The sequence below is a fragment of the Schistocerca serialis genome, chromosome 8 (genome assembly GCF_023864345.2).
Source record: "Schistocerca serialis cubense isolate TAMUIC-IGC-003099 chromosome 8, iqSchSeri2.2, whole genome shotgun sequence".
In the NCBI taxonomy this organism is placed as follows: Eukaryota; Metazoa; Arthropoda; class Insecta; order Orthoptera; family Acrididae; genus Schistocerca; species Schistocerca serialis.
In genome coordinates, this window is record NC_064645.1 from 255,477,194 (window position 1) to 255,503,859 (window position 26,666).

The following is a 26,666-nucleotide window of genomic DNA, read 5'->3' on the forward strand; positions in this document are numbered from 1 at the left end:
CAGTTACGAAGAGGGCCAATTGGATCATAAAGAATGCATTATGGTTCAAATGGCTCTGAGCACTATGGGATTTAACATCCGAGGTCATCAGTCCCCTAGAACTTACAACTACTTAAATCTAACTAACCTAAGGACACCACACACATCCATGCCCGAGGCAGGAGTCGAACCTGTGACCGTAGCGGTCGCACGGTTCCAGACTGAAAACCGCCTAGAACCGCTCGGCCACAAGGCTGACATGCATTATGGAAGACGACTGTTAGAAGAAACTGTAGTGTCTGCAATTGAACCTTTTTTAAGGACTTTTTATGTATTTTTGTTTGTGTTTAACAAGCAAAAATATGTTTATCTTCTTTATTTTCGTTTTATTGCGACTGTAACTGATGGCACTAAGCCATTTTGTTTCGTATTGTGTACAGTACTGACAATAAAGCATACGCCACATTTATTTTGACCACTGTATGACTGGACTCGCATTCGGGAGGACGACGGTTCAATCCCGCGTCCGGCCATCCCGATTTAGGTTTTCCGTGATTTCCCTACGTCGCTCCAGGCAAATGCTGGGATGGTTCCTTTGAAAGGGCACGGCCGACTTCCTTCCCAAATCCGATGAGACCGATGACCTCGCTGCTTGGTTTCTTCCCCCCAAACAACCCAACCCAACCACTGTATGATCATTGACAAAATATTAATCAGTTCACCATGATGTTGACATATGAGGCTATGAGATGGGAAATAATAAATTTTTCTTATCGAATATCTTCTTTCAAGACATCGGATAAAGAATGCAGTTACCTCCCTACGCGCACCTCGCTGCGCGTAACGGGCAAGGAATGTTGTCTTCATTCGTGCTGGCCAGCCGGTGTCTGATAGTGCCAGTGCTGCCTTGCGTCTGCCCCATTTCCCCGTTATATAACACACGAACATTCTTCGCGTGACTTCAGGTTGACTCATGCTGGCAACCCGGGACTGGAGCTATCCATTCATCATAACATCATGAAGCTGCAGAGTCCAGTTGAACTCCTTAGTTGGCGAGTAATTCAACACTGCTTCAGTGCTAGTGGTGTTGATACACAGCAGAGCAATGGCAACGATAAACAAAGCAAAGATTGCACAATTTCTTCAACAGTTGCCGAAGTTGACATTTCGTCAGAAAGGAACCTAAGGAGTTTCGCACGCTGGACTGTGCGGGCAATGTACATCAGCAGAACAAAGATCACGATCCGTGCGTCGAAAGTGAAAGTGATATTGAAACAGATGTCAAGCCATGTAGTTCATCTTCTTTGTCGGACAGGGAGCCACAAATCCCATCTCCAGCTAAACATAGTAAAGGACACAAGAACGTAGGATTCCGCGGCCGGTGTCTAGTGATTGAAATTCTTCTGGGTATTACGCCGCGTCATTGCTAAAAACTAACAATAATAAACTAAAACCGACGTTTCAGCCGAATTGCAACGGCCTTCCTCAGGGCACGACTGGTTTTGCATAGGGATAGGTGCTTCTATTTATTACAGACTATCGATGTCTGACGTCACTGTGGTAAAACTTTTAATTGGCCCTCTGTGATTGGTTAGTCATGACGTAAGGGAAGACGGAAGGAAAGAGGCTATTCGTGGAGCCGGCCGCAGTGGCCGCGCGGTTCTGGCGCTGCATTCCGGAACCTCGAGACCGCTACGGTCGCAGGTTCGAATCCTGCCTCGGACATGGATGTTTGTGATGTCCTTAGGTTAGTTAGGTTTAACTAGTTCTAAGTTCTAGGGGACTAATGACCTCAGCAGTTGAGTCCCATAGTGCTCAGAGCCATTTGAACCATTTTTGAACCAGCTATTCGTGGATGTTCATGTCGTCAACAATTGGTAGCTGTCCGCCAACCAGCGTTCGGCTTCTGGTCGGCAAGTTTTCCTCCTGGTGTGCGCGGAAGTGCACTGACAGTTGCTCTACAGCTGTTTGTGCAGATACGTCCGAGTCTCGTGTAGCTTCTGCCCCGCGACCGCTCGCGGCCCGTTGGACTGCGATGGCCGGCAGCCAGGACGCCGGGAGTTTGTAGCCATCTTCTCTGTTGATGTAGTCAGGCTGCTTAATAATTACTATCGCCTCCCGTAATTTGCGTTCTCGCATCCACGATTCTTTCGCCATTACTCGGGCTTCGTGCAACCTGATAAGTTGTCCACAGACGAGGTTTCAAACCGATTTTTCGAAGCGGTCACAGGATCCACGATATTATAGGTTCCACCAAGGATGTAGACAACAATCTTAACACTGCAGGTGTTTACGAACTACGATGTGAGTGCAGAGCTGCCTACATAGGAGAAACAGATAGACCTGTCAGCTTACGAGTAGCAGAACACGAACGCTATGTACGATTACAACATAACAAAACGGCGATAGCGGAACACCACCGTGACTGTGGACAATCAGTCAGGTTCTAGGAAGCCCAGAATCGTGGATGCGAGAACGCAAAATACGGGAGGCGATCGAAATTATTAAGCAATCTGACAACATGAACAGAGAAGATGGCTACAAACTCCCGGCGTCCTGGCTGCCGGCCGTCCCAGTCCAACGGGCCGCGAGCGGTCGCGGGGCAGAAGCTACGCGGGACTCGGACGTATCTGCACAAACAGCTGTAGAGCAACTGTCAGTCCACTTCCGCGCACACCAGGAGGAAAACTTGCCGACCAGGAGCCGAACGCTGATTGGCGGACAGGTACCAATCGTTGACGACATGGACATCCACGAATAGCCTCTTTCCTTCCATCTTCCCTTACGTCACGACTAGCCAATCATATTACAGGGCCAATTAAAAGTTTTACAACAGTGACGTCAGACATCGATAGTCTGTAATAAATACAAGCACCCATCCCCATGCAAAACCAGTCGTGCCCTGAGGAAGGCCGTTCCAATTCGGCTGAAACGTCGGTTTTAGTTTATTATTGTTGTTAGTTTTTAGCAATAACGCGGCATAATACCCAGAAAAATCTTAATCTATAGTAAAGGACATTCGTTGTCCAAGGAGCGCTTAATAAACAGAATTGCCTATACGGAACATCATTCGCAACATGGTAAAAAAATAATTATGAACAGATTTCGAATAAGTCCACAACAATATGACGATTAGTGCGTAAGAAAAACTACGGATTTTCAAGGGAGACAAGCGCACTTGTTACAAAAATTGGTCTTCACATGATTCAAGGATGCTCGATAGAATTTTCAGGATTACATGATAGTGACCTACTAAGTTACGTACATCAAATTGCGAGCGACATAGATTACAGTGATTTCAGGGGAAGCGGTGGGTAATTGGGAAATTTCAAACAGTGCTACAGAATTGGAAGACATAAGATAGCCGGCCGGTGTGGCCGTGCGGTGCTAGGCGCTTCACTCTGGAACCGCGTGACCGCTACGGTCGCAGGTTCGAATCCTGCCTCGGGCATGGAAGTGTGTGATGTCCCCTAGAACTTAGAACTACTTAAACCTAACTAACCTAAGAACATCACACACATCCATGCCCGAGGCAGGATACGAACCTGCGGCCGTAGCGGTCGCGCGGTTCCAGGCTTTAGCGCCTATAACCGCTCGGCCACTCCGGCCGGCGGTTGATTCTCCCGTACCTACAAAACATACTAACATACTATCATGCTATCTGCAGTTACCCTTACAGGACAGCCAGTTTCACAAGCTCCATGACAGACTGTTTTGCATTCGGTTGCATGCCATCACGTTCTCGTCACCCCGTTACACCAATATGATTCTATATGCATTCCTAACCGAATGTGCTGCTCTGTTTTTAACTCCCAAGGTGTTCACAATCGATAATTATGGTCCAAACTTTTGTGATCACTGTGGCGTGCCATTTTTCATTCTCTGTTCATGGTGCAAAGTAATGGTTTGTTTTGAAAATTTCTTCAATGTCGGCGATTTCCATTTTGTGAAGTGTAATACATACACCCCGTAGAAGGTTCATGTCTGCATCTTCCGGATGCTTATATTTTCGCCCTCCTGATGCACATGGTGAGTCATTAGCAGCTAATATTTTTCCTGCCATGATAGTTAACACAACACTTTCAAATGAGCTTTAATAAAGATTGAACTTGCGACCTCGCACTCAAGGAATTCCTAGAATAGGATTCTGGAAACATCCCACAGGCTGTGACTAAGCCATGTCTCCGCAATAGCCTTTCTTCCAGGAGTGCTAGTTCTGCAAGGTTCGCAGAAGAACTTCTGTGAAGTTTGGAAGGTAGGAGACGAGGTACTGCCGGATTGAAGCTGTGGGGACGGATCGTGAGTCGTGCTTGGGTAGCTTAGATTGTAGAGCACTTGCCCGAGAAAGGCAAAGGTCCCGAGTTCGAGTCTCGGTCCGGCACACAGTTTTAATCTGCCAGGACGTTTCAAGGGATTCCTAGTGTAACAATTGGGACTTGTACGGGTGCTGATGACCGCGCAGTTGAGCACCGCACAAACCAAAAATCATCATCAGAACTCACCAAAATAGATACACTGCATTTGCAGTACTTAACAGATTCGCTTTTCATGCTCCGCATCTTTCAGTTGTTGCTGTGTTGTTATTTTGTACGGGATCAGTTTTATTGTTTCACTAACTGCTTTATGCACGGCTTTTAACTTCCGCAATGATTTTACTGGTGTCTGCTGCTTATAGCCAGAAATTTACATCTACGTCTTTCCGTTTAGTTTGGATGGTTTTGTATACCATTCGGCATCTAACATTTAGCCTATCTCGAAATTTCTCAGGAAATCGATGAACTGCATTGCCATGAGGTGCAACCGGGAATTTTGACAGCGCTATATACATTTCGCTTCATCGAGACTGGAAATAGACAGAGATTTCCTCCCAAGTTAATAAAAAGATAAACTTAAAGTGGTAGTGTCATTGCAAACTATTTGTATTTCATGCGGTGTGTTACTTAATTTCGAAATATCAGAATAATTACGCTGGTCGAAATAAATGTTGTATATTGCTGAAACTTTAAAACAGAACGTTGTGATCCAGACACACATTATGATACCAATACACCGGTCTGTTTGTAATGTAGTTGGGCAGTGTCTGTGCTTACAGCAACTGAGTCACCTGTAGACACTGCAGTACTTACGCTTTGCATCATCAGGAGAATTGTGTTGCTTAGAGATGGTTTCGACAGCAATAACGTACGATCAGAGGCACCGTATTGTTACTTCAATGGGGCAGAGAATGAGACAGGTGGACGTCGTAATAAATGTCGCTGCGAACCATGTAATGTCTCAAGAATCTGGAGCAAGTTTCTAGCGACAGGATCAACTGAGGATCGCCACAGTCGCGGCCGCGGAAGAAAAACGTGTGCGGGACCGATATCTGCGTCTAACAGCAAGCAGACACCCTCTAGAAAATGGGATACGTTCACGGCGGCAGTTCCAGACAGCTAAAGGAGTGCAGGTGTCAACACAAACGGTACGAAATATGCTCCATAAGCAGGGATTACGAGTCAAAAATCTTCTCAAGGCTCCTCCTCTAAATCGGCTTCGGAGAGGGACTCATGTCGCATGGGCACAAAACCATTTCTTATGGGCTAGGCAGCAATGGTCCACAACGGTCTTTTCTCATGACACCCCTATCAGTCTCCATCCTGTCAGTACTAATATTCATGTGAGGAGGCAACGAGGACAAATTTACTCCCCAACTATATCGTAGACCGCCTCCCTTGTTAAGGCGGTTCAGTCACGTTTTGGAGTGGAATTGTGCATGGGGGCAGGACATGCCTTGTGCCAATACATGGGAACATGACTGGTGTGAGTATCAGGACCACACCTTTGCATGTATTGTGGCTCCGTTTCGTGAACATACTGAACGTAAATGATGGACGGCAATGCACGCCCCTTCGACGCAGTCTTGCGACCCCCGTATTCTCCAAATATCAGCTGAACTGAAAATTCATGGGCTATGCTAAAACGAGCGGTTGGCAATCGTTCTGTTCCACCAGAGACCACATCGACGCCGCTGTGGAGAAATGAAGCAATGTCCTATAGTCTTATCTGGAAAATTCGGTAAGGAGTTTGTCTAACCGCATTCAAAAGTGTATACAGTTACGAAGAGGGCCAATTGGATCATAAAGAATGCATTATGGTTCAAATGGCTCTGAGCACTATGGGATTTAACATCCGAGGTCATCAGTCCCCTAGAACTTACAACTACTTAAATCTAACTAACCTAAGGACACCACACACATCCATGCCCGAGGCAGGAGTCGAACCTGTGACCGTAGCGGTCGCACGGTTCCAGACTGAAAACCGCCTAGAACCGCTCGGCCACAAGGCTGACATGCATTATGGAAGACGACTGTTAGAAGAAACTGTAGTGTCTGCAATTGAACCTTTTTTAAGGACTTTTTATGTATTTTTGTTTGTGTTTAACAAGCAAAAATATGTTTATCTTCTTTATTTTCGTTTTATTGCGACTGTAACTGATGGCACTAAGCCATTTTGTTTCGTATTGTGTACAGTACTGACAATAAAGCATACGCCACATTTATTTTGACCACTGTATGACTGGACTCGCATTCGGGAGGACGACGGTTCAATCCCGCGTCCGGCCATCCCGATTTAGGTTTTCCGTGATTTCCCTACGTCGCTCCAGGCAAATGCTGGGATGGTTCCTTTGAAAGGGCACGGCCGACTTCCTTCCCAAATCCGATGAGACCGATGACCTCGCTGCTTGGTTTCTTCCCCCCAAACAACCCAACCCAACCACTGTATGATCATTGATAAAATATTAATCAGTTCACCATGATGTTGACATATGAGGCTATGAGATGGGAAATAATAAATTTTTCTTATCGAATATCTTCTTTCAAGACATCGGATAAAGAATGCAGTTACCTCCCTACGCGCACCTCGCTGCGCGTAACGGGCAAGGAATGTTGTCTTCATTCGTGCTGGCCAGCCGGTGTCTGATAGTGCCAGTGCTGCCTTGCGTCTGCCCCATTTCCCCGTTATATAACACACGAACATTCTTCGCGTGACTTCAGGTTGACTCATGCTGGCAACCCGGGACTGGAGCTATCCATTCATCATAACATCATGAAGCTGCAGAGTCCAGTTGAACTCCTTAGTTGGCGAGTAATTCAACACTGCTTCAGTGCTAGTGGTGTTGATACACAGCAGAGCAATGGCAACGATAAACAAAGCAAAGATTGCACAATTTCTTCAACAGTTGCCGAAGTTGACATTTCGTCAGAAAGGAACCTAAGGAGTTTCGCACGCTGGACTGTGCGGGCAATGTACATCAGCAGAACAAAGATCACGATCCGTGCGTCGAAAGTGAAAGTGATATTGAAACAGATGTCAAGCCATGTAGTTCATCTTCTTTGTCGGACAGGGAGCCACAAATCCCATCTCCAGCTAAACATAGTAAAGGACACAAGAACGTAGGATTCCGCGGCCGGTGTCTAGTGATTGAAATTCTTCTGGGTATTACGCCGCGTCATTGCTAAAAACTAACAATAATAAACTAAAACCGACGTTTCAGCCGAATTGCAACGGCCTTCCTCAGGGCACGACTGGTTTTGCATAGGGATAGGTGCTTCTATTTATTACAGACTATCGATGTCTGACGTCACTGTGGTAAAACTTTTAATTGGCCCTCTGTGATTGGTTAGTCATGACGTAAGGGAAGACGGAAGGAAAGAGGCTATTCGTGGAGCCGGCCGCAGTGGCCGCGCGGTTCTGGCGCTGCATTCCGGAACCTCGAGACCGCTACGGTCGCAGGTTCGAATCCTGCCTCGGACATGGATGTTTGTGATGTCCTTAGGTTAGTTAGGTTTAACTAGTTCTAAGTTCTAGGGGACTAATGACCTCAGCAGTTGAGTCCCATAGTGCTCAGAGCCATTTGAACCATTTTTGAACCAGCTATTCGTGGATGTTCATGTCGTCAACAATTGGTAGCTGTCCGCCAACCAGCGTTCGGCTTCTGGTCGGCAAGTTTTCCTCCTGGTGTGCGCGGAAGTGCACTGACAGTTGCTCTACAGCTGTTTGTGCAGATACGTCCGAGTCTCGTGTAGCTTCTGCCCCGCGACCGCTCGCGGCCCGTTGGACTGCGATGGCCGGCAGCCAGGACGCCGGGAGTTTGTAGCCATCTTCTCTGTTGATGTAGTCAGGCTGCTTAATAATTACTATCGCCTCCCGTAATTTGCGTTCTCGCATCCACGATTCTTTCGCCATTACTCGGGCTTCGTGCAACCTGATAAGTTGTCCACAGACGAGGTTTCAAACCGATTTTTCGAAGCGGTCACAGGATCCACGATATTATAGGTTCCACCAAGGATGTAGACAACAATCTTAACACTGCAGGTGTTTACGAACTACGATGTGAGTGCAGAGCTGCCTACATAGGAGAAACAGATAGACCTGTCAGCTTACGAGTAGCAGAACACGAACGCTATGTACGATTACAACATAACAAAACGGCGATAGCGGAACACCACCGTGACTGTGGACAATCAGTCAGGTTCTAGGAAGCCCAGAATCGTGGATGCGAGAACGCAAAATACGGGAGGCGATCGAAATTATTAAGCAATCTGACAACATGAACAGAGAAGATGGCTACAAACTCCCGGCGTCCTGGCTGCCGGCCGTCCCAGTCCAACGGGCCGCGAGCGGTCGCGGGGCAGAAGCTACGCGGGACTCGGACGTATCTGCACAAACAGCTGTAGAGCAACTGTCAGTCCACTTCCGCGCACACCAGGAGGAAAACTTGCCGACCAGGAGCCGAACGCTGATTGGCGGACAGGTACCAATCGTTGACGACATGGACATCCACGAATAGCCTCTTTCCTTCCATCTTCCCTTACGTCATGACTAGCCAATCATATTACAGGGCCAATTAAAAGTTTTACAACAGTGACGTCAGACATCGATAGTCTGTAATAAATACAAGCACCCATCCCCATGCAAAACCAGTCGTGCCCTGAGGAAGGCCGTTCCAATTCGGCTGAAACGTCGGTTTTAGTTTATTATTGTTGTTAGTTTTTAGCAATAACGCGGCATAATACCCAGAAAAATCTTAATCTATAGTAAAGGACATTCGTTGTCCAAGGAGCGCTTAATAAACAGAATTGCCTATACGGAACATCATTCGCAACATGGTAAAAAAATAATTATGAACAGATTTCGAATAAGTCCACAACAATATGACGATTAGTGCGTAAGAAAAACTACGGATTTTCAAGGGAGACAAGCGCACTTGTTACAAAAATTGGTCTTCACATGATTCAAGGATGCTCGATAGAATTTTCAGGATTACATGATAGTGACCTACTAAGTTACGTACATCAAATTGCGAGCGACATAGATTACAGTGATTTCAGGGGAAGCGGTGGGTAATTGGGAAATTTCAAACAGTGCTACAGAATTGGAAGACATAAGATAGCCGGCCGGTGTGGCCGTGCGGTGCTAGGCGCTTCACTCTGGAACCGCGTGACCGCTACGGTCGCAGGTTCGAATCCTGCCTCGGGCATGGAAGTGTGTGATGTCCCCTAGAACTTAGAACTACTTAAACCTAACTAACCTAAGAACATCACACACATCCATGCCCGAGGCAGGATACGAACCTGCGGCCGTAGCGGTCGCGCGGTTCCAGGCTTTAGCGCCTATAACCGCTCGGCCACTCCGGCCGGCGGTTGATTCTCCCGTACCTACAAAACATACTAACATACTATCATGCTATCTGCAGTTACCCTTACAGGACAGCCAGTTTCACAAGCTCCATGACAGACTGTTTTGCATTCGGTTGCATGCCATCACGTTCTCGTCACCCCGTTACACCAATATGATTCTATATGCATTCCTAACCGAATGTGCTGCTCTGTTTTTAACTCCCAAGGTGTTCACAATCGATAATTATGGTCCAAACTTTTGTGATCACTGTGGCGTGCCATTTTTCATTCTCTGTTCATGGTGCAAAGTAATGGTTTGTTTTGAAAATTTCTTCAATGTCGGCGATTTCCATTTTGTGAAGTGTAATACATACACCCCGTAGAAGGTTCATGTCTGCATCTTCCGGATGCTTATATTTTCGCCCTCCTGATGCACATGGTGAGTCATTAGCAGCTAATATTTTTCCTGCCATGATAGTTAACACAACACTTTCAAATGAGCTTTAATAAAGATTGAACTTGCGACCTCGCACTCAAGGAATTCCTAGAATAGGATTCTGGAAACATCCCACAGGCTGTGACTAAGCCATGTCTCCGCAATAGCCTTTCTTCCAGGAGTGCTAGTTCTGCAAGGTTCGCAGAAGAACTTCTGTGAAGTTTGGAAGGTAGGAGACGAGGTACTGCCGGATTGAAGCTGTGGGGACGGATCGTGAGTCGTGCTTGGGTAGCTTAGATTGTAGAGCACTTGCCCGAGAAAGGCAAAGGTCCCGAGTTCGAGTCTCGGTCCGGCACACAGTTTTAATCTGCCAGGACGTTTCAAGGGATTCCTAGTTAGAATGGGTGTAGAGTATATTGAATCTGTCCATAAGGGCTCAACTTGATGAGACAGGTCTAATTTTAAACTTAGTTCTACTGTATACAGGGTGTTACAAAAATGTACGGCCAAAATTTCAGGAAACATTCCTCACACACAAATAAAGAAAAGATGTTATGTGGACATGTGTCCGGAAACGCTTAATTTCCATGTTACAGCTCATTTTAGTTTCGTCAGTATGTACTGTACTTCCTCGATTCACCGCCAGTTGGCCCAATTGAAAGAAGGTAATGTTGACTTCGGCGCTTGTGTTGACATGCGACTCATTTCTGTGAACGTTTGGGCAGGCATTGTTGGTGATGTCTTGATTGGGCCCCATGCTCTTCCACCTACGCTCAATGGAGCAATCATGGCCTCCACGCTCTCCTGACCTCAACCCTCTTCACTTTCATTTATGAGGTCATTTGAAAGCTCTTGTCTGCGCAACCCCGGGACCAAATGTAGAGACTCTTCGTGCTTGTATTGTGGACGGCTGTGATACAATACGCCATTCTCCAGGGCTGCATCAGCGCATCAGGGATTCCATGCGACGGAGGGTGGATGCATGTATCCTCGCTAACGGAGGACATTTTGAACATTTCCTGTAACAAAGTGTTTGAAGTCACGCTGGTACGTTCTGTTGCTGTGTGTTTCCATTCCATGATTAATGTGATTTGAAGAGAAGTAATAAAATGTGCTCTAACATGAAAAGTAAGCGTTTCCAGACACATGTCCACATAACATATTTTCTTTCTTTGTGTGTGAGGAATGTTTCCTGAAAGTCCGCAGCTCGTGGTCGTGCGGTAGCGTTCTCGCTTCCCACGCCAGGGTTCCCGGGTTCGATTCCCGGCGGGGTCAGGGATTTTCTCTAACTCGTGATGACTGGGTGCTGTGTGATGTCCTTAAGTTAGTTAGGTTTAAGTAGTTCTAAGTTCCAGGGGACTGATGACCATAAATGTTAAGTCCCATAGTGCTCAGAGCCATTTGAACCATTTTTGTTTCCTGAAAGTTTGGACGTACCTTTTTGTAACACCCTGTATATGCAGACTGAAGCAAAAAATCAAAGTTTGTACCTAAGCCAGGATTCGAACCCGAGCCTCTTCTGCTCACTAGGCAGACGAGCTAACCCTGAGACTGTGACTTTGCACAGCCGCACGGACTACACTAGCGGCCAGTGGGCTGAGGAGTGAAGGGGAATCTGGATTGAGAAGGGAGTGAAGGGAAATTAGGATTGTGGAGGGAGGCGTGCTAGGGAAGTCTGTGCATTTGTGCAGTCACAGTGCTGGGGTGTAGTGGTTAGTGCAACTGCTTAGTGAGCAGCAGAACAGGGTTGGAATCGCTCCCTTGGTACAGATTTTCATTTGTCGCTTCAGATTGCATGTGTACACCATAGATGTTCTGACACTTGAGAAGGCCGTTGTAACCACATATTTTCATTTGATTAGTTTTCTCGTGTTGTTTGAGTCAGAGTATGATGTTACATATCTCATCTCATTGCCGTCAAGGTGAGGAAAGAGGAGGTGGAGCTGGAGAAGCGGCTACCCGACGGCTTAGAGCACCCGGGGCTGCAGCAGCTGTGGATCAGCGATGACGCTCAGCGCCGCTGGTGCTTCTTCACCTGGCTGGTGGCCCCCTACGCAAAGCCGTCTCTTCTGGAGGAGCTCGACCCACAGTTCCTGGTGGTGCCTGCGGCGGCACTGCTGTTCCTTAAGCACGAGGCACGCGTCCTGCACGACCACGAGGTGTGACAGCTACCTATGTTTTGTTCTAAATAGAATTTGGTGTCCCTCACTGATCGCCAGTTCTGTTCTCTTGGAAATCATGTTTGTAATATATTCATCAGATCGGGTTGACATGGGGACGGAAGGGCCAAAAACCAACAGCAATGAAAACCATTACAAAAAATGTCAAATCAAAATTAAACAGAATGTGGCTCATACAGGGTGTCCCAGGAGGACACCATTCCAAGCAAAAAAGTCTAGTAAACGTGGGCTCTAAACTGCATACCCTATTGTATGTTAACCGGGGACCTAGAAACGACGGAGAGGCTCCGTCCCCGCCGCAGCCGCAGTGGTCCACAACCCCACGATGACTACCGCAGTCCACTTCGCCCCTCCGCCGCCCCACACCGAACCCAGGGTTATTGTGCGGATCGGTCGCCGGTGGACCCCCCAGGGAACGTCTCACACCAGACGAGTGTAACCCCTATGTTGGCGTGGTAGAGTAATGGTGGTGTACGTGTACGTGGAGAACTTGTTTGCGCAGCAATAGTCGACATAGTGTAACTGAGGTGGAAGAAGGGGAACCAGCCCGCATTCGCCGAGTCAGATGGAAAACCGCCAAAAAATCATCCACAGTCTGGCCGATTCACCGGACCTCGACACAAATCCGCCGGGCGGATTCGTGCCGGGACCAGGCGCTCCTTCCCGCCCGGAAAGCCCTGCGTTCGACCGCACCGCCAACCGGGCGGACTGCATACCCTAAGAGATAGAGCATTTCGTATCTCCGCTACTGTGAAACATCTCTTCTACTGAAGATGTGCTCATAGCTCTTAAGGTTTACCGAACTTTTTGCTTCGTATCAAGATCCCTATCATTTCCGAATACTGACCATTCTTCCTGGGACACCCTGCATGAACCACTTTTTATCTAATTTTCATTTTGGCATTTTTCGTAGTGATTTTTGTTTTTGTAGGTGATTCAGCTTGCCCTACCGATGTTTTTATCTAGCGTGATTTTCATATTCTCTCGCTCGCTACGCGCAAACTATTTGTCCTACAGGAAAAAAAAGGACCCCTTTGTAGGATATTTAATGCAGTTTGATTTTATAGTGCGAATGTTGTCGCTAGAGGCAGCAATTTTCATGTTGTTCATGAAAAATGTACAAAAGTGACCTGTAGACGCATCCCCACGCCCACTTTCAGCCCCCACCGGCAAATTTCTAGTATAGTTATGAAGTCCACCCGGCTGACCGTGCGGTCTAACGCACGGGCCGGCCGCGGTGGCCGAGCGGTTCTAGGCGCTCAGTCCGGAACCGCGCGACTGCTATGGTCGCAGGTTCGAATCGTGCCTCGGGCATGGATGTGTGTGATGTCCTTAGGTTAGTTAGGTCTAAGTAGTTCTAAGTTCTAGGTGACTGATGAGCACAGATGTTATGTCCCTTAGTGCTCAGAGCCATTAGAACCATTTCTAACGCACGGCTTTCCGGGCGGGAAGGAGCGTCGGTCCCTGGCACGAATCCGCCCTGCGAACTGGGGACTGAACCGCACAGTAACCCTGGGTTCGCTGTGGGGTGGCGGAGGGGTGAAGTGGACTGCGGTAATCGGTCGTGGGGTTGCGGACCACTGCGGCTGCGGCGGAGACGGAGCCTCTCCGTAGTTTCTATGTCTCCGGTTAACATAACAGTTATGAAATTCGAAAATAATGGAGGGTAGAACCAGCAACTCGAGTTTGAAATATTTTTATTTTCTTCCGTTATCCCTCACAGTTGTGATAATAGTCATCTCTTTGTGTCGACTAGTTTCGGACTATCACATCCATTTTCAAAGCGTAGCCTTAAACGAAAGTGTAGTCATGCAATCCACCAATTTATGTAAGAGTAACAAATATTAATGTTCATCGTTAGAAAGCATTACATGAATATAACATGTATATACTTCATACGAGTATATATTTTGGCTTCCTTCCAGTCGAACACAGCAAATAACGTTATTCATGACACTCACTCGCACCACTTTACAAACATTTGGGACTGCGCGAATTATTTCCCACATTAGACCTTTTTTGGTCTTCATTTACTGGCCTTATTACGCCACCGGCTTAGTCGAGCACTGAAAAATTGTAAAATTGACAGTTGTGTAAATTTTGCCTAACAATTTTATGAATTTTAACAGCATAAGATAGACAATAACAACGTTATATTTGTCAGAGCTTCTCATTTCGAAACCACTGTGCTTGTGGCCCTTAAGTTTGGATCGAATTGTCAACGTAATTAGTTTTAACGTAACGTTTACAAAAGTCGGTTATCTTTCATTAGTCTCAAGGGCATGTTTGAGTCAACAATGTTAACGAAATAGCCGACTATACTGGTGCCATAATAGTTCAATCAATAGAGACCAAGTAATGTCGAATATCGGGAATAATTCGTGTAGTCGGAAAATGTTGTACAGTTGTAGGAGGTAGTGGCACGAACAACTAGACGTCCTGACTGATGAGGGATGAGTGTGGAGGTGGAGGTGCGTTCGGAAGTCTCCTTGGATATGTCGAAAACTGTTCCCCACAGCAATGTTCCAGTACAAAAATTAACTACATTAAATTTCCTTCAAAAGTGTTTTTCTATAAGAATAACAGTTTACGCGCGTAAGCGAGAGAATATGCATCTCTCACGTGTTTGAATGGCCAGAAATAACATTCCGGGTTGCATAAAACGTCTTCGGCAGAGGTAGCTGAATCGTAGAAAACGAAAACCCCTCTTATTTCATAAACGGTTCAGGATTGCGAATAGTACGTAGAGGGGCCGTAATTTTGTTGGCTGGTTTAGCCTCTTAACACTTTTACTAACCGAGATACTCAATCGCATTTTTAATATTATTTCTAGCTTTTATATTTTAACTTTACTATTGCACAATTTTAACGGAATTCGAAGGCTGTTTAAACGACAAGAACAGTCGTAGAACGCTTGTTAATGTTGGCATTTGTACTTGGGTCGTTGTATTCCTCTTCAGGCTCTTCGACTGTTCACTTGTTTCCACAGAAGCTTTTTACGTAAACAGCGGTAGGCCAATACGCTTCAGTCTGGAACCGCGTGACCGCTACGGTCGCAGGTTCGAATCCTGCCTCGGGCATGAATGTGTGTGATGTCCTTAGGTTAGTTAGGTTTAATTAGTTCTAAGTTCAAGGCGACTGATGACTTCAGAAGTTAAGTCGCATAGTGCTCAGAGCCAACCAGCCGGTAGGCCAATACACACACATTTGAGCTAGTTTCGCCGTGTTGCTTCTGATGCATATAGTTCCATTTACAACAACTGTAGATGACCCTGGTATGCGTTGTGACAGGTAGGGCTCAGAGGAAATATGTTTCTTGCAGCATATAACAGCAGAATCTGGCATGAGAGCCCCTCTTCGAGATGTTTATATGACAGTTGACTTGTTTCTGAGTTTTCACATTTCTCAATAGGCCTACCTCTGCGAAAAGTCTCATAGCCAACATTTACGTGTCTGTACTCGTCTTTAAAACAAAAGCCTTCGAATACCGCTAAAAACGTAGAATGTCCTATTAAAAAATTAAAAAAAACACTTGTTTCAGTATCTCGAGTGTTACTAGATTTAGGAAGATTGACTAGGAAACAGTTATGTGCCGCTCTGCATACTATCATTTGCTGAAAGCCTTGTTTTGAGATCTAGAACTGTTCACGCAAGAGAAATGTTATGTCTTATATGACTCACCTATACAGGGTGGCCCATTGATAGTGACCGGGCCAAATATCTCGCGAAATAAGCGTCAAACGAAAAAACTACAAAGAACGAAACTCGTCTGGCTTGAAGGGGGAAACCAGATGGCGCTATGGTTGGCCTGCTAGATCGCACTGCTATAGGTCAAACGGATATCAACTGCGTTTTTTAAATAGGAACCCCCATTTTTTATTACATATTCGTGTAGTACGTAAAGAAATATGAATGTTTTAATTGGGCCACTTCTTCGCTTTGTAATAGATAGCGTTGTAATAGTCACAAACATATGGCTCACAATTTTAGACGAACAGTTGGTAACAGGTAGGTTTTTTAAATTAAAATACAGAACGTAGGAACGTTTGAACATTTAATTTCGGTTGTTAGTGTGATACATGTACCTTTGTGAACTTATCATTTCTGAGAACGCATGCTGTTACAGCGTGATTACCTGTAATTACCATATTAATGCAATAAATGCTCAAAATGATGTCCGTAAACCTCAATGCATTTGGCAATACGTGTAACGACATTCCTCTCAGCAGCGAGTAGTTCGTCTTCCCTTCCTTAATGTTCGCACATCCATTGACAATGCGCTGACGCATGTTGTCTGGCGTTGTCGGTGAATCACGATAGCAAATATCCTTCAACTTACCCTACTGAAAGAGATCCGGGGACGTCAGATCCGGAGAACGTGCGGGCCATGGTACGGTGCTTCGACGATCAATCCACCTGTAATGAAATATGCTATTCAATACCGCTTCAACTGCACGCGAGCTATGTGCCGGACATCCACCATGTTGGAAGTACATCGCCATTCTGTCATGCAGTGAAACATCTTGTAGTAAAATCGGTAGAACATTACGTAGGAAATCGGCATACATTGCACCATTTAGATTGCCATCGATAAAATTGAGGCCAATTATCCTTCCTCCCATAATGCCGCACCATACATTAACCCGCCAAGGTCGCTGATGTTCCAGTTGTCGCAGCCATCGTGGATTTTCCGTTGCCCAATACTGCATATTATGCCAGTTTACGTTACCGCTGTTGGTGAATGACGCTTCGTCGCGAAATAGAACGCGTGCAAAAAATCTGTCATCGTCCCGTGATTTCTCTTGTGCCCAGTAGGAGAACTGTACACGACGCCATGCAATTACGGTTGCAATCGATGTTGATGTAGCATTCTCAACACCGACGTTTTTGAGATTCCCGATTCTCGCGCAATTTGTCTGCTACTGATGTGCGGATTAGCCGCGACAGCAGCTAAAACATCTACTTGGGCATCATCATTTGTTGAAGGTCGTGATTGACGTTTCACATGTAGCTGAACGCTTCCTGTTTCCTTAAATAACGTAACTATCCGGCGAACGGTCCGGACACTTGGATGATGTCGTCCAGGATACCGAGCAGCGTACATAGCACACGCCCGTTGGGCATTTTGATCACAATAGCCATACATCAACACGATATCGACCTTTCCAGCAATTGGTAAACGGTCCATTTTAACACGGGTAATGTATCACGAAGCAAATACCGTCCGCACTGGCGGAATGTTACGTGATACCACGTACTTATACGTTTGTGACTATTACAGCGCCATCTATCACAAAGCGAAAAAATTGGTCCAACTAAAACAGTCATATTTCTTTACTACTACACGAATATGTAATAAAAAATGGGGGTTCCTATTTAAAAAACAAAAAAACAAAAAAAAACGCTGTTGACATCCGTTCGACCTATGGCAGCGCCATCTAGCGGGCCAACCATAGCACCATCTGGTTTCCCCCTTCAAGCCAGACGAGTTTCGTTCTTTGTAGTTTTCTCGTTTGACTCTTATTTCGTGAGATATTTGGCCCGGTCACTATCAATGGACCACTCTGTATATCGAAAGATTGCGTTTCAATCATAAGGTTACAAATCTGGATATGGGTTTTTCCAGGTCAAAGTACTTCGTAAGTTATCAGTGCATGTGTGCGGATGTTTTAATTAACTAATATTAATTAAAACTTCGTCTAGTTGAAACAAAACTACCTGTATCGTGGTATTTCGAACTTCTGCGTAGAGTGCAATATTTCAAATGCTTCATATAATTTTTCAAAAAAACTTTCGGAAATTAGGGTGGACGGCGCTTTCATGTCAGCCTTTGCGTGATTAGTCCTTCGAAGCTACCACACAAAGAACTTAATGTATCACTGCAAATGAGAGATGGTTCTGACTCTCAATAATTGCTAGTAATGCTAGGGATACGAAGGCGTTCAATAAGTAATGCAACACATTATTTTCTCATACAGTTTCAGTTGAAGAAAAAAGTGCGGAATTCGTTGTGCGGCATCTTGGAACATTACCGCTTCAGCCCCTATTGTTTCATGAAGTTCCAGTAGGTGGATGCGCTATATGTAGCCTCAAAATCGCGTCTTTAAGGAGATTCATTCCGTCCAGGGAGCTCTCATTGAGTTTCTTTTGGAGTAAAACCAGAGTTTTACAGATATTCATAGACGCGAAAAACCAGAGTTTTACAGATATTCATAGACGCTTGCAGAATGTCTACAGAGACTTAGCAGTGAGCAAAAGCACGGTGAGTCGTTGTGCGAGGCGTCTGTCATCATGGCAACAAGGTCGCGCAAATGTGTTCGATCCCCCGCGTGCCGGCCGGACGCACATATCTGTGACTCCTGTAATATATTCGTCGCCTGAAAAATGACAACGAACTTCTCCTTCTCCGTGACAACACAATCGCCACACAAGTCTGCGCGTCTGAGGGAAGCTCACTAAACTTCATTGGACTGTTCTTGCTCATTCGCCCTCCAACCCGGATCTCGCACCATCAGATTTCCATCTGTATGTCCCAATGAAGGATCCACTCCTTAGAAAGCAGTACATGGATAGTGGGATGGTCAATGATGCAGCAAGACGCTCGCTCCGACCGACCTTCGTGGAGTGGTACTATGCAAGGTGCCGTGAGGCCATCTAATTGAACGCAGATTATGTTTAAATATAGGGTAATAATACGGTGTATTGGAATCCCGAATAAGACCAACCTGCTTTCAGAATAAAATGTTGCAACACTTATTGAACGTAACTTCAAATAGGGAAAGCAAATGTGAAAACTTCTATCATACAAAAAAACTGTTAAATTAAGTGTAAGTAATATTTTTGATACCTCTGTAACGAGATGGCTGTATCAAAGCAATCTAATGTACATTGACAGAAATGGAATATGTTACACCATGAAGAACTAGGCCCAACCTTACCGAACTGATACTAAAGTATAAGGTTGTTATAAATGACTGAAATGATTTCATAAATTCGCTGTTGTCACATTGGCATACTGTCACAAAACGCAACACTCGCATAGCAAAACTCAAAAAGTTTGGTATTGTTGCAGTCACACTTCAGATTTCTGCCATGGGATTCAGCAGTCTGCAGTTAGGCAAGATAGTCACAAGCACAGAGAAAGCATATAATGCGCATGAAATGCATTCACATCGGTCTGCCGTAACAGTGCAATGATACTTCAGAACGAAATTCAACAAAGATCCACCAACTGCCAACTCCATTCCGCAATGGTGTGGGTAGTCTAAAGCTTCAGAATGCCTCTGCAATGGTAAATCAATGGGTCGGCTTGTAGTGAGTGAAGAAACAGTCAACAGTGTACGGGCGAGTTTCACACGTAGCCCACAGAAGTCGACGAACAGAGCAAGCAGAGCTGAACGAACCATAACCGATCTTGTGGAAGACCTTACGGAAATGACTAAAGCTGAACCGTTACCACTTGCAATTGTTTCAAGCCCTGTTGAGGTCAGATGCTTTGAAATTTTGGCACCGTTGCAACAGCCTATGGAAGAGGATGGGTTTAGTGAGGAACTCATCTTTAGTGATGAAACTCTGATGGTACAGGACTGCACCAGTGTCACACTGGGACACGTCGCAGGGCAGGTTTTATGATTTACCTGGCGTTAAAGAAGCCAGATAGGAAGCAGTACAGAGACATTGCTTGAGAGACTGAAAAGCCCATGGCAGTCGGCAGACCAGCCAAACGTAACGCCCTTCTGGTGAATTCGGTTAAGAGGATGACATATGTGCATTGCCTAGGGAATGTACTAAGCATTATATGAAATCTTACCCAGAAAAGACTGGAACTCCTTCAGATTTTTGGGCAGATTGACGATGGCTTTGATGTGGTTGCCCATCAGGACAAGGCCATCTGTGCTAATTACAAGTCCCAAATAATACGCTTCTGAGGAGAGGAAAGTGTAGTTTTTTCAGTTTGTAACAGAGGCCTTTCTGTGGGAGGCACTGGAAACCGACTGAAGAACTCTAAAAATGTTTCTGTCGTATAGGGTCCATCACCCATAGACAGTCTGTATAAAATTGCTGCATATACACACAGCACTATTGGCCCTCTTAATGACCACCAAAGGGGTGGCCCACTAACTCAATGAAATGGGAGAAATGACACCTTAAACTGCCAACAGTGCAGATTGGCCTGTACCTTGCCACACATGGAAAAGGAATGGGGCAGAGTCCTAACCACAGTAAGGAATCCAGACCATGATAACAAATGAATTGACACCCTTTCAATTATCGGAAAGCCAAAAACAGAAAACAGAAAAAAATGATTCCTAAAAATATTTTAAATCAACAGTAAAGTGACCTCCAAAAATTGCCATTTCACATAAGATGGAGAGTCGCACTTGCAAAACAATGCACTATTTACTGTAAGACACAACCTGATGTAGCGCATGTTGCAGCTCCATGCCACCCAAGAGCCTGTAGGTTGTCAATCAATGAGGCTGACTGTTGCTCCTGTGTCGACATGAAATTTGACAGGCCGCCCATCCACAACCAGTGTCAGCAAAATATACCAGGGCGACCCACACAGGGCATCATGGACATCTCCAGAGCCTAGCAAAAACTGTAGGGACTCTGGTGACTCACTTGTGGCTCACCAGCTGTCACAATGCTACCAAATGGCCTATATGATGGCATACTACATACATGACTTCCATGTGAAGGCAAGACTGGCGAACATGCAACATGTGACAATCGAGACAAGACCTGTGGCTCACCCATGAAGCAGAGGAAGAAACAAAGGTGGACCTGAAAACAGCTGCAGCCAGGACTTATAACACTGACACACATGAGCTCACCGCGCTCAGCACAGGCAGAGACTGTGATGCCAATGCATCAGAATCGTGAATGGTGTCAGCACAGTGTGACATGGCAGGAGGTGAGTCCATGTGGAGTACCCCATGGAGCACTGAGCTCTGTTTACCATGCACACCTAAATGAGTCATCTGCCAGCTATCAGAAAGTGTGTCCTTTGCCACACTCTTCAGCTCATGCAGGTCTGCAATCTAGACAACGATGGCTAAAAAAAAGGGTCAGGTGAGGTTAACACCCAAGTCTGAACCTCAGATTCAGACACTAACTGGACAATCATGCCCCAAATTAGCTAGTCTACATAAGAGGGAGAACATTTAGGACACTCAAGACAACACATGTACAAGAGACTCTGCAAATCGGCAGAAGTGCTGGGTCCGTAGTGGTTCAAAATAAACATGAGGAAAGTGGAAACTAAAAATAATGGTATCACATGCATAAGAACATCCTTCATCACCACTTTAATACCTGTACAGGTGTGACAACACAATACCACTACAGTGCACTATCAGTGTGGGTACTTCGCAGACTGATGCTAGCTTGATAGTAACTGGTTAACAGAACCTCATGAAAGGAAACAAAAACTCACCTTGCAAGTAAATCTGTGGGAAGCAGGAAGTCCTTGTCGAGACACCGCAAGGGGCTAAAGTTAGCATATGGCTGGTATGGGCGGCGGTTGAACACTCGGCATCAATACTTGACACAAGGTGCAAGGTACAAGGTGACGTTTGCAGCAGTTGAACTCTGAATAAAGACTGGCCTGCTCAGCTGACTACCACCTGCAGGTAAACACCTCTATCAGTGGATCAAACCATACTACATATCACCTGTGCCTTCTGTGGCAGGTTTCCAGACTATTCTGTTGTGCACCCATGCCAGTTCTGCCTCTGTCTCAAAGTCCGCAGGCATGGATACTGAAGTTTGTGACCTCTATTGTTAAGAAATATGACACCAAGATGTATGCAAGCAGTTAAAAGTTCCTCATATGCCTGAATTACCATATATTGTGGGACTTCCGCAGTTTTACCATCTTACAATTCAATGTGGCACGGCAGTGAGGAAGTGTGCAGTCAGGTGACAGAGAGGTGCATGCAAGCGAGTATTCCAGCCATGTGCAAAGTTCTTGGCTGTCTCTGGAATTGACTGAAGGCAATAGCTGAAATGTTCTATTAGAGGTTACACTAAGAGTATCACCATAATCCATTGGGAACATCTGTGCACTGTAATACAGACAACAAAGACTTGCATGGTGTAGAGACAGTCAACTTGGAGATTCAGTGGCAATTTGAGGCATCAATCAATGACACTAGCTTCTATTTGTAGTGGTAACATTGGTACCAATGTGTCAAAAGCTGACCTGGCAAAAATTTTCTGGGATCAGCAATTTTTGAGATGCATACCTCTAAGACTCCTGGAGTAATGGTGTGGGGAATTATTGTGAATATGACAACAGGGCTGATTTGGAAACTCTTGTGAGGTTGCTGAATGTTCACCAGTATGTGGTAATAACAGTAATGCTAGACCCCATAATGCAGTTCACACCTTGAGGAATACACAGATCCTTGAATGTTTCACTCAGTCCTCTGACTTGTCACCCATAGAATGGGTCTGGGTTACAATGGGGAGATACCCATTTACATACAGCTCCATGCCAGCAGTCTTCATGACTGACACTGCATGTGGTTCAGACATGACAAGAAATTACTTAAGGTAACATTTGGAGGCTACTCATACCAATAATGATTAACATCAGTTCTGCATGGAATGAAAGTGTAATCATTTAATATTATGTGACTACATGTCCACTGAGTTGGATAAAACAGACTGATGTCTCATGGTGTAACACTTTCCATTGTCATGTGTGGTGTAGTGGCTAAAAGTCTCTTACATTATATCGGAAGTATCTTTTACTAAATGGAAAATTTAGGTTAAGGTGGACAAAATGACTAACTTCTGAAGCAAAAAATTACATATAGATAAAGTGGTCACAGCCAGTATTTGATTTACAAAAAGCGGGGAGGATTCAGTATGATTATATTGCAGGTCACTGCCTTCTGTGCCACTGCTGCTGCTGTTGCTGGCCTCCCTGCGACTGGCCAGCCTGCAAACATTGTGAAAACTCCTGATGAACGGGCCGTCTACCTGGCATCACTGTTCATGCGTTGTGTACTGCATGTGCTTGATGCTGCTGCCACCTGTGGGATTGCCTTTCCCAGAGAAATTGACTGTTTGCCAGATGCCTACTTTGATGGGATTGTATTTCACAATATCTGTGTCACCACACAAAATGGAAAAGATCCAAGAACTCTTGACATTTTTAAACCTCAGCATGAAGTGACATTTGAACAGCTCATGCGGGTAATAAAATGGAATCAATCCAAAAACCCTTGATTTAGAAACTGACAATCCACATGTTAAAAAATAAAAATAATATATTACTTACATATAAAATATTTTCAGTAATTAAGCTTTGTCAAAATGTAATAGGAAACATTTATAACACTCCTCTCATCTCCTCTCCATTATTCCTAATTTTAAAGCTTCATCTCTATTCTAAAAGTGTGACAGTTTCCAGTTTTCCAAACTACTCATTTCTTGTAAGTTTTCTGTCTTGTATATCAATTACTCAATAAATACTGTATGCTGTACCCAGGTGTGCAATGGATGTGCAACATCTGTTATAAAGTTTATTAAGTTTGCCTTTTGGTCAAATCAATGGCAGTTTATTTAGTTGTTTTGATGGTAACAGTTGTTTCTTTCAACATTCTGCATGTGAAACTGGTGGCAGTTTTCTCATTTTTCCCCTCTCTCACACATCAGTTAATGAAAATTAGAAATTTAATCAAACAAATGTTTATATTTCATAGATGCATGCTGTTAATTTATTTGATATAGAGTTTTAACCACTCTTTTTCTCTGTAACTTCAGATTTGAGCTGTTACAGTCAGCAAAAAGATATTTATAAAATACAGAGGTAATAATATACAGAGATATTGTTGAGTGAAATGAAACGTTGGTTTATGTTTTTGTATACTTATTGTAATAATATGAATGTACAGAAATGAACTGAATAAAATGAAATAAATTTTAGAACTTTATGAATCCACAATGTTATTAAAAGAGAAGTAATTGTTTTATGTGGCAGAAACAAACCACAAAATTATTTACATAACTGTTACTTCAAAACGGAACCTACATCAATATAATTGAACACCATATTGTGAAAATGACAAGATGAATACAATGAGTTCATGACATTCAAAAAGCTCTCATGCTGAAAGAGAGAGAGAGAGAGAGAGAGAGAGAGAGAGAGAGAGAGAGAGAGAGAGAGAGATTTTCTTTTCAACTTAACATATTCATATACAGGGGCGGTTCTAGAAGTTGGTCAAGTGGGGGGGGGGGGGGATAATTAGTAAAATTTGTTGTTGAAGTAGTTTTTGGTAACTGTTTTGGAGTTCAGGGAAAGAAACTTATTTTCACATGGGACATTTTATAAATTACATAAACCATTAAAAAGGTCAACTCACAACAAATAAGTTTTCATTAATTTCCTGGATACAGAAGGTGACATGAATGTAAAAACTTGAACTTGATATGAATATTAAAAAAATTCTGTAACAAAATTCACTGTATATTTCCATCTTCCGCCCAATTTGTCATGCTCATTCACCTCTGTTTCTTTTTACTGAATATGTCAATGATATTTTCAATGTCCATATCTCTATCTTTATGGATATTTGCAAGAGCCAATCCATTTAGTCTCACCTGCCCCATTGTGTTACGCAAATAAGTCGTTATTTGTCTCAAAGTGGAGAAGCTTCGGTCAGGAGTGCTTGAGGTGAAAGGAATAGTCCAAAATATTTGAAGTAAAACATATACATTTGGAAAAAACTGATTGTCACAGTTCTTTAATGCCTCAGTTACTGTTTCAGGTCTTTTACTTTCATCAACCCACTTTTTCTTCGATAGTTTCAGCTCTCCTTTCATTAAAAGCGAAGAACTCTCCAAAAACTGTTCATATTTCTTGGACACCTCACTGTATTTTAAACAGTATCCAGGAGTAAGACCTTCAAGTGGTAATGTGGTAAGAAACTCTTGGGGAAATCTTGTTTCTAGCTCAGTAATAAAATGATCCGCAACAGGTAAAAATACTGTTCACCCGAAGTATTCCTTGGCGTTTGAAGCAGGAATGTTGTCTGTTTTGGTTTGTGTTGAAATAGTTCTTGGCATTGTTGTTACACCCCCAATATCTTTTGCCAGTTTATCAGCGTCTTCAAAAATACTTCTGAACTGTATTTCCGAATCCGTCCTTATATTGTTGAACACCTCAAGCACATCATTGATGTGATTTAAGACAGTTGTTAAATCCATTTTAGGACTTTGGAGCTGTTCACTTAGTCTTAAAGTTACAGAGAAGCAATATGCTGCAGTTGCTAAAGCTACTAAAAAGTCTCTTCTTCCGACAGCTGAACTAAACTTACAAGCTTTACTAGCCATTTCTGCATTGGTTTCATGACTACTTGAAAGTTCATCAAGCAAGGTCACGAACGGGACAAATAGCTCCTTGAAAGTAGTAAGGATATCATGCCTTTCCACCCATCTGGTTGGAAACATTGCCTTCAACTTTGTTTTCTTTGACTCTGTGAATGGTAGTCATGATATAGCTTCCTCTATGGAACTTTTTCTGTTTGCAGAAGCAGACAAGAATGCTGAAACTGATCCTACAATTACCATCATATTTCTAACTATTGGAGTATCACAAGACTTAGAAATGCACAGGTTCAAAGAGTGGCTAAAACAATGGGTATAAATAGCCAACGGTTGTTTACTTAAAATAAGAGCTTGAACTCCTTTAAGTCTCTCAGCCACATTTGAGCCACCAACATAGCCCTGTCCACAAAGATATTGATAGCTCAGCCCCAGTCTCTTGAGTTATTCATCGATGGCTTCTGGAGTTGAAGTGCCAGTAGTTTATTTAAAACCCAGTAAAACCCAGAAAGTCTTTTTTGGTAACAGAGGTCTCTGTCAATGTACCTAATACAAAATGTCATCTGTTCCATAGTGGTGACATCGGTTGTTTCATCACACATAATGCTAAAAAATTTAGCCTTTTTCACATCCCTTGATATTGAGGAGTGAATAGCATCACCAATGCAATGTATGACTTCATTTTGGACTCTGTTACTTATCACAGAACTGTTTCGGCCACATGTACTGAAATGATGTTTTAAATATTCATCTCCAGCATCCACACAAAAAGCCAAAAGACTCCAAAACACTCCGTGTTTTCCCCTCTAGAAGATCATCAGTTTTTTCTTCTTTTAGCTGTGGAATTAAATGATGATCACAATGTCCTTGTAAAGGCAGGTTATTTCTAGCACATAGGACTAAAGTCTTTATGACAGGCCTCAAACATTTCCAGTTTTCTTCAATAATTCAAGATTTCTTGCTATCGAGGACGATGGCAATACTTTTTTTTTTACTTGATTCCATAGAGCTTGTGACCTCTATAGCCTTCTCCATGGAAAATTTGTGATATTTTGTGTTTTCATGATGATGAAG

At 44.1% G+C, this 26,666-nt stretch overlaps 1 protein-coding gene across 1 annotated transcript in view; it reads left to right on the forward strand.

Annotated features, from left to right (window-relative positions):
* The window catches only part of LOC126416809 (uncharacterized), a 90,639-nt gene extending 66,525 nt beyond the window's left edge, over positions 1–24,114 (forward strand). The window contains exons 3-4 of the mRNA XM_050084690.1: positions 11,997–12,233; positions 23,148–24,114. Coding sequence (XP_049940647.1) covers positions 11,997–12,233; positions 23,148–23,495 — 585 coding nt within the window. The 3' untranslated portion in view covers positions 23,496–24,114. The remainder of the gene's footprint in view (positions 1–11,996; positions 12,234–23,147) is intronic.
* The last annotated feature ends 2,552 nt before the right edge of the window (positions 24,115–26,666 follow it).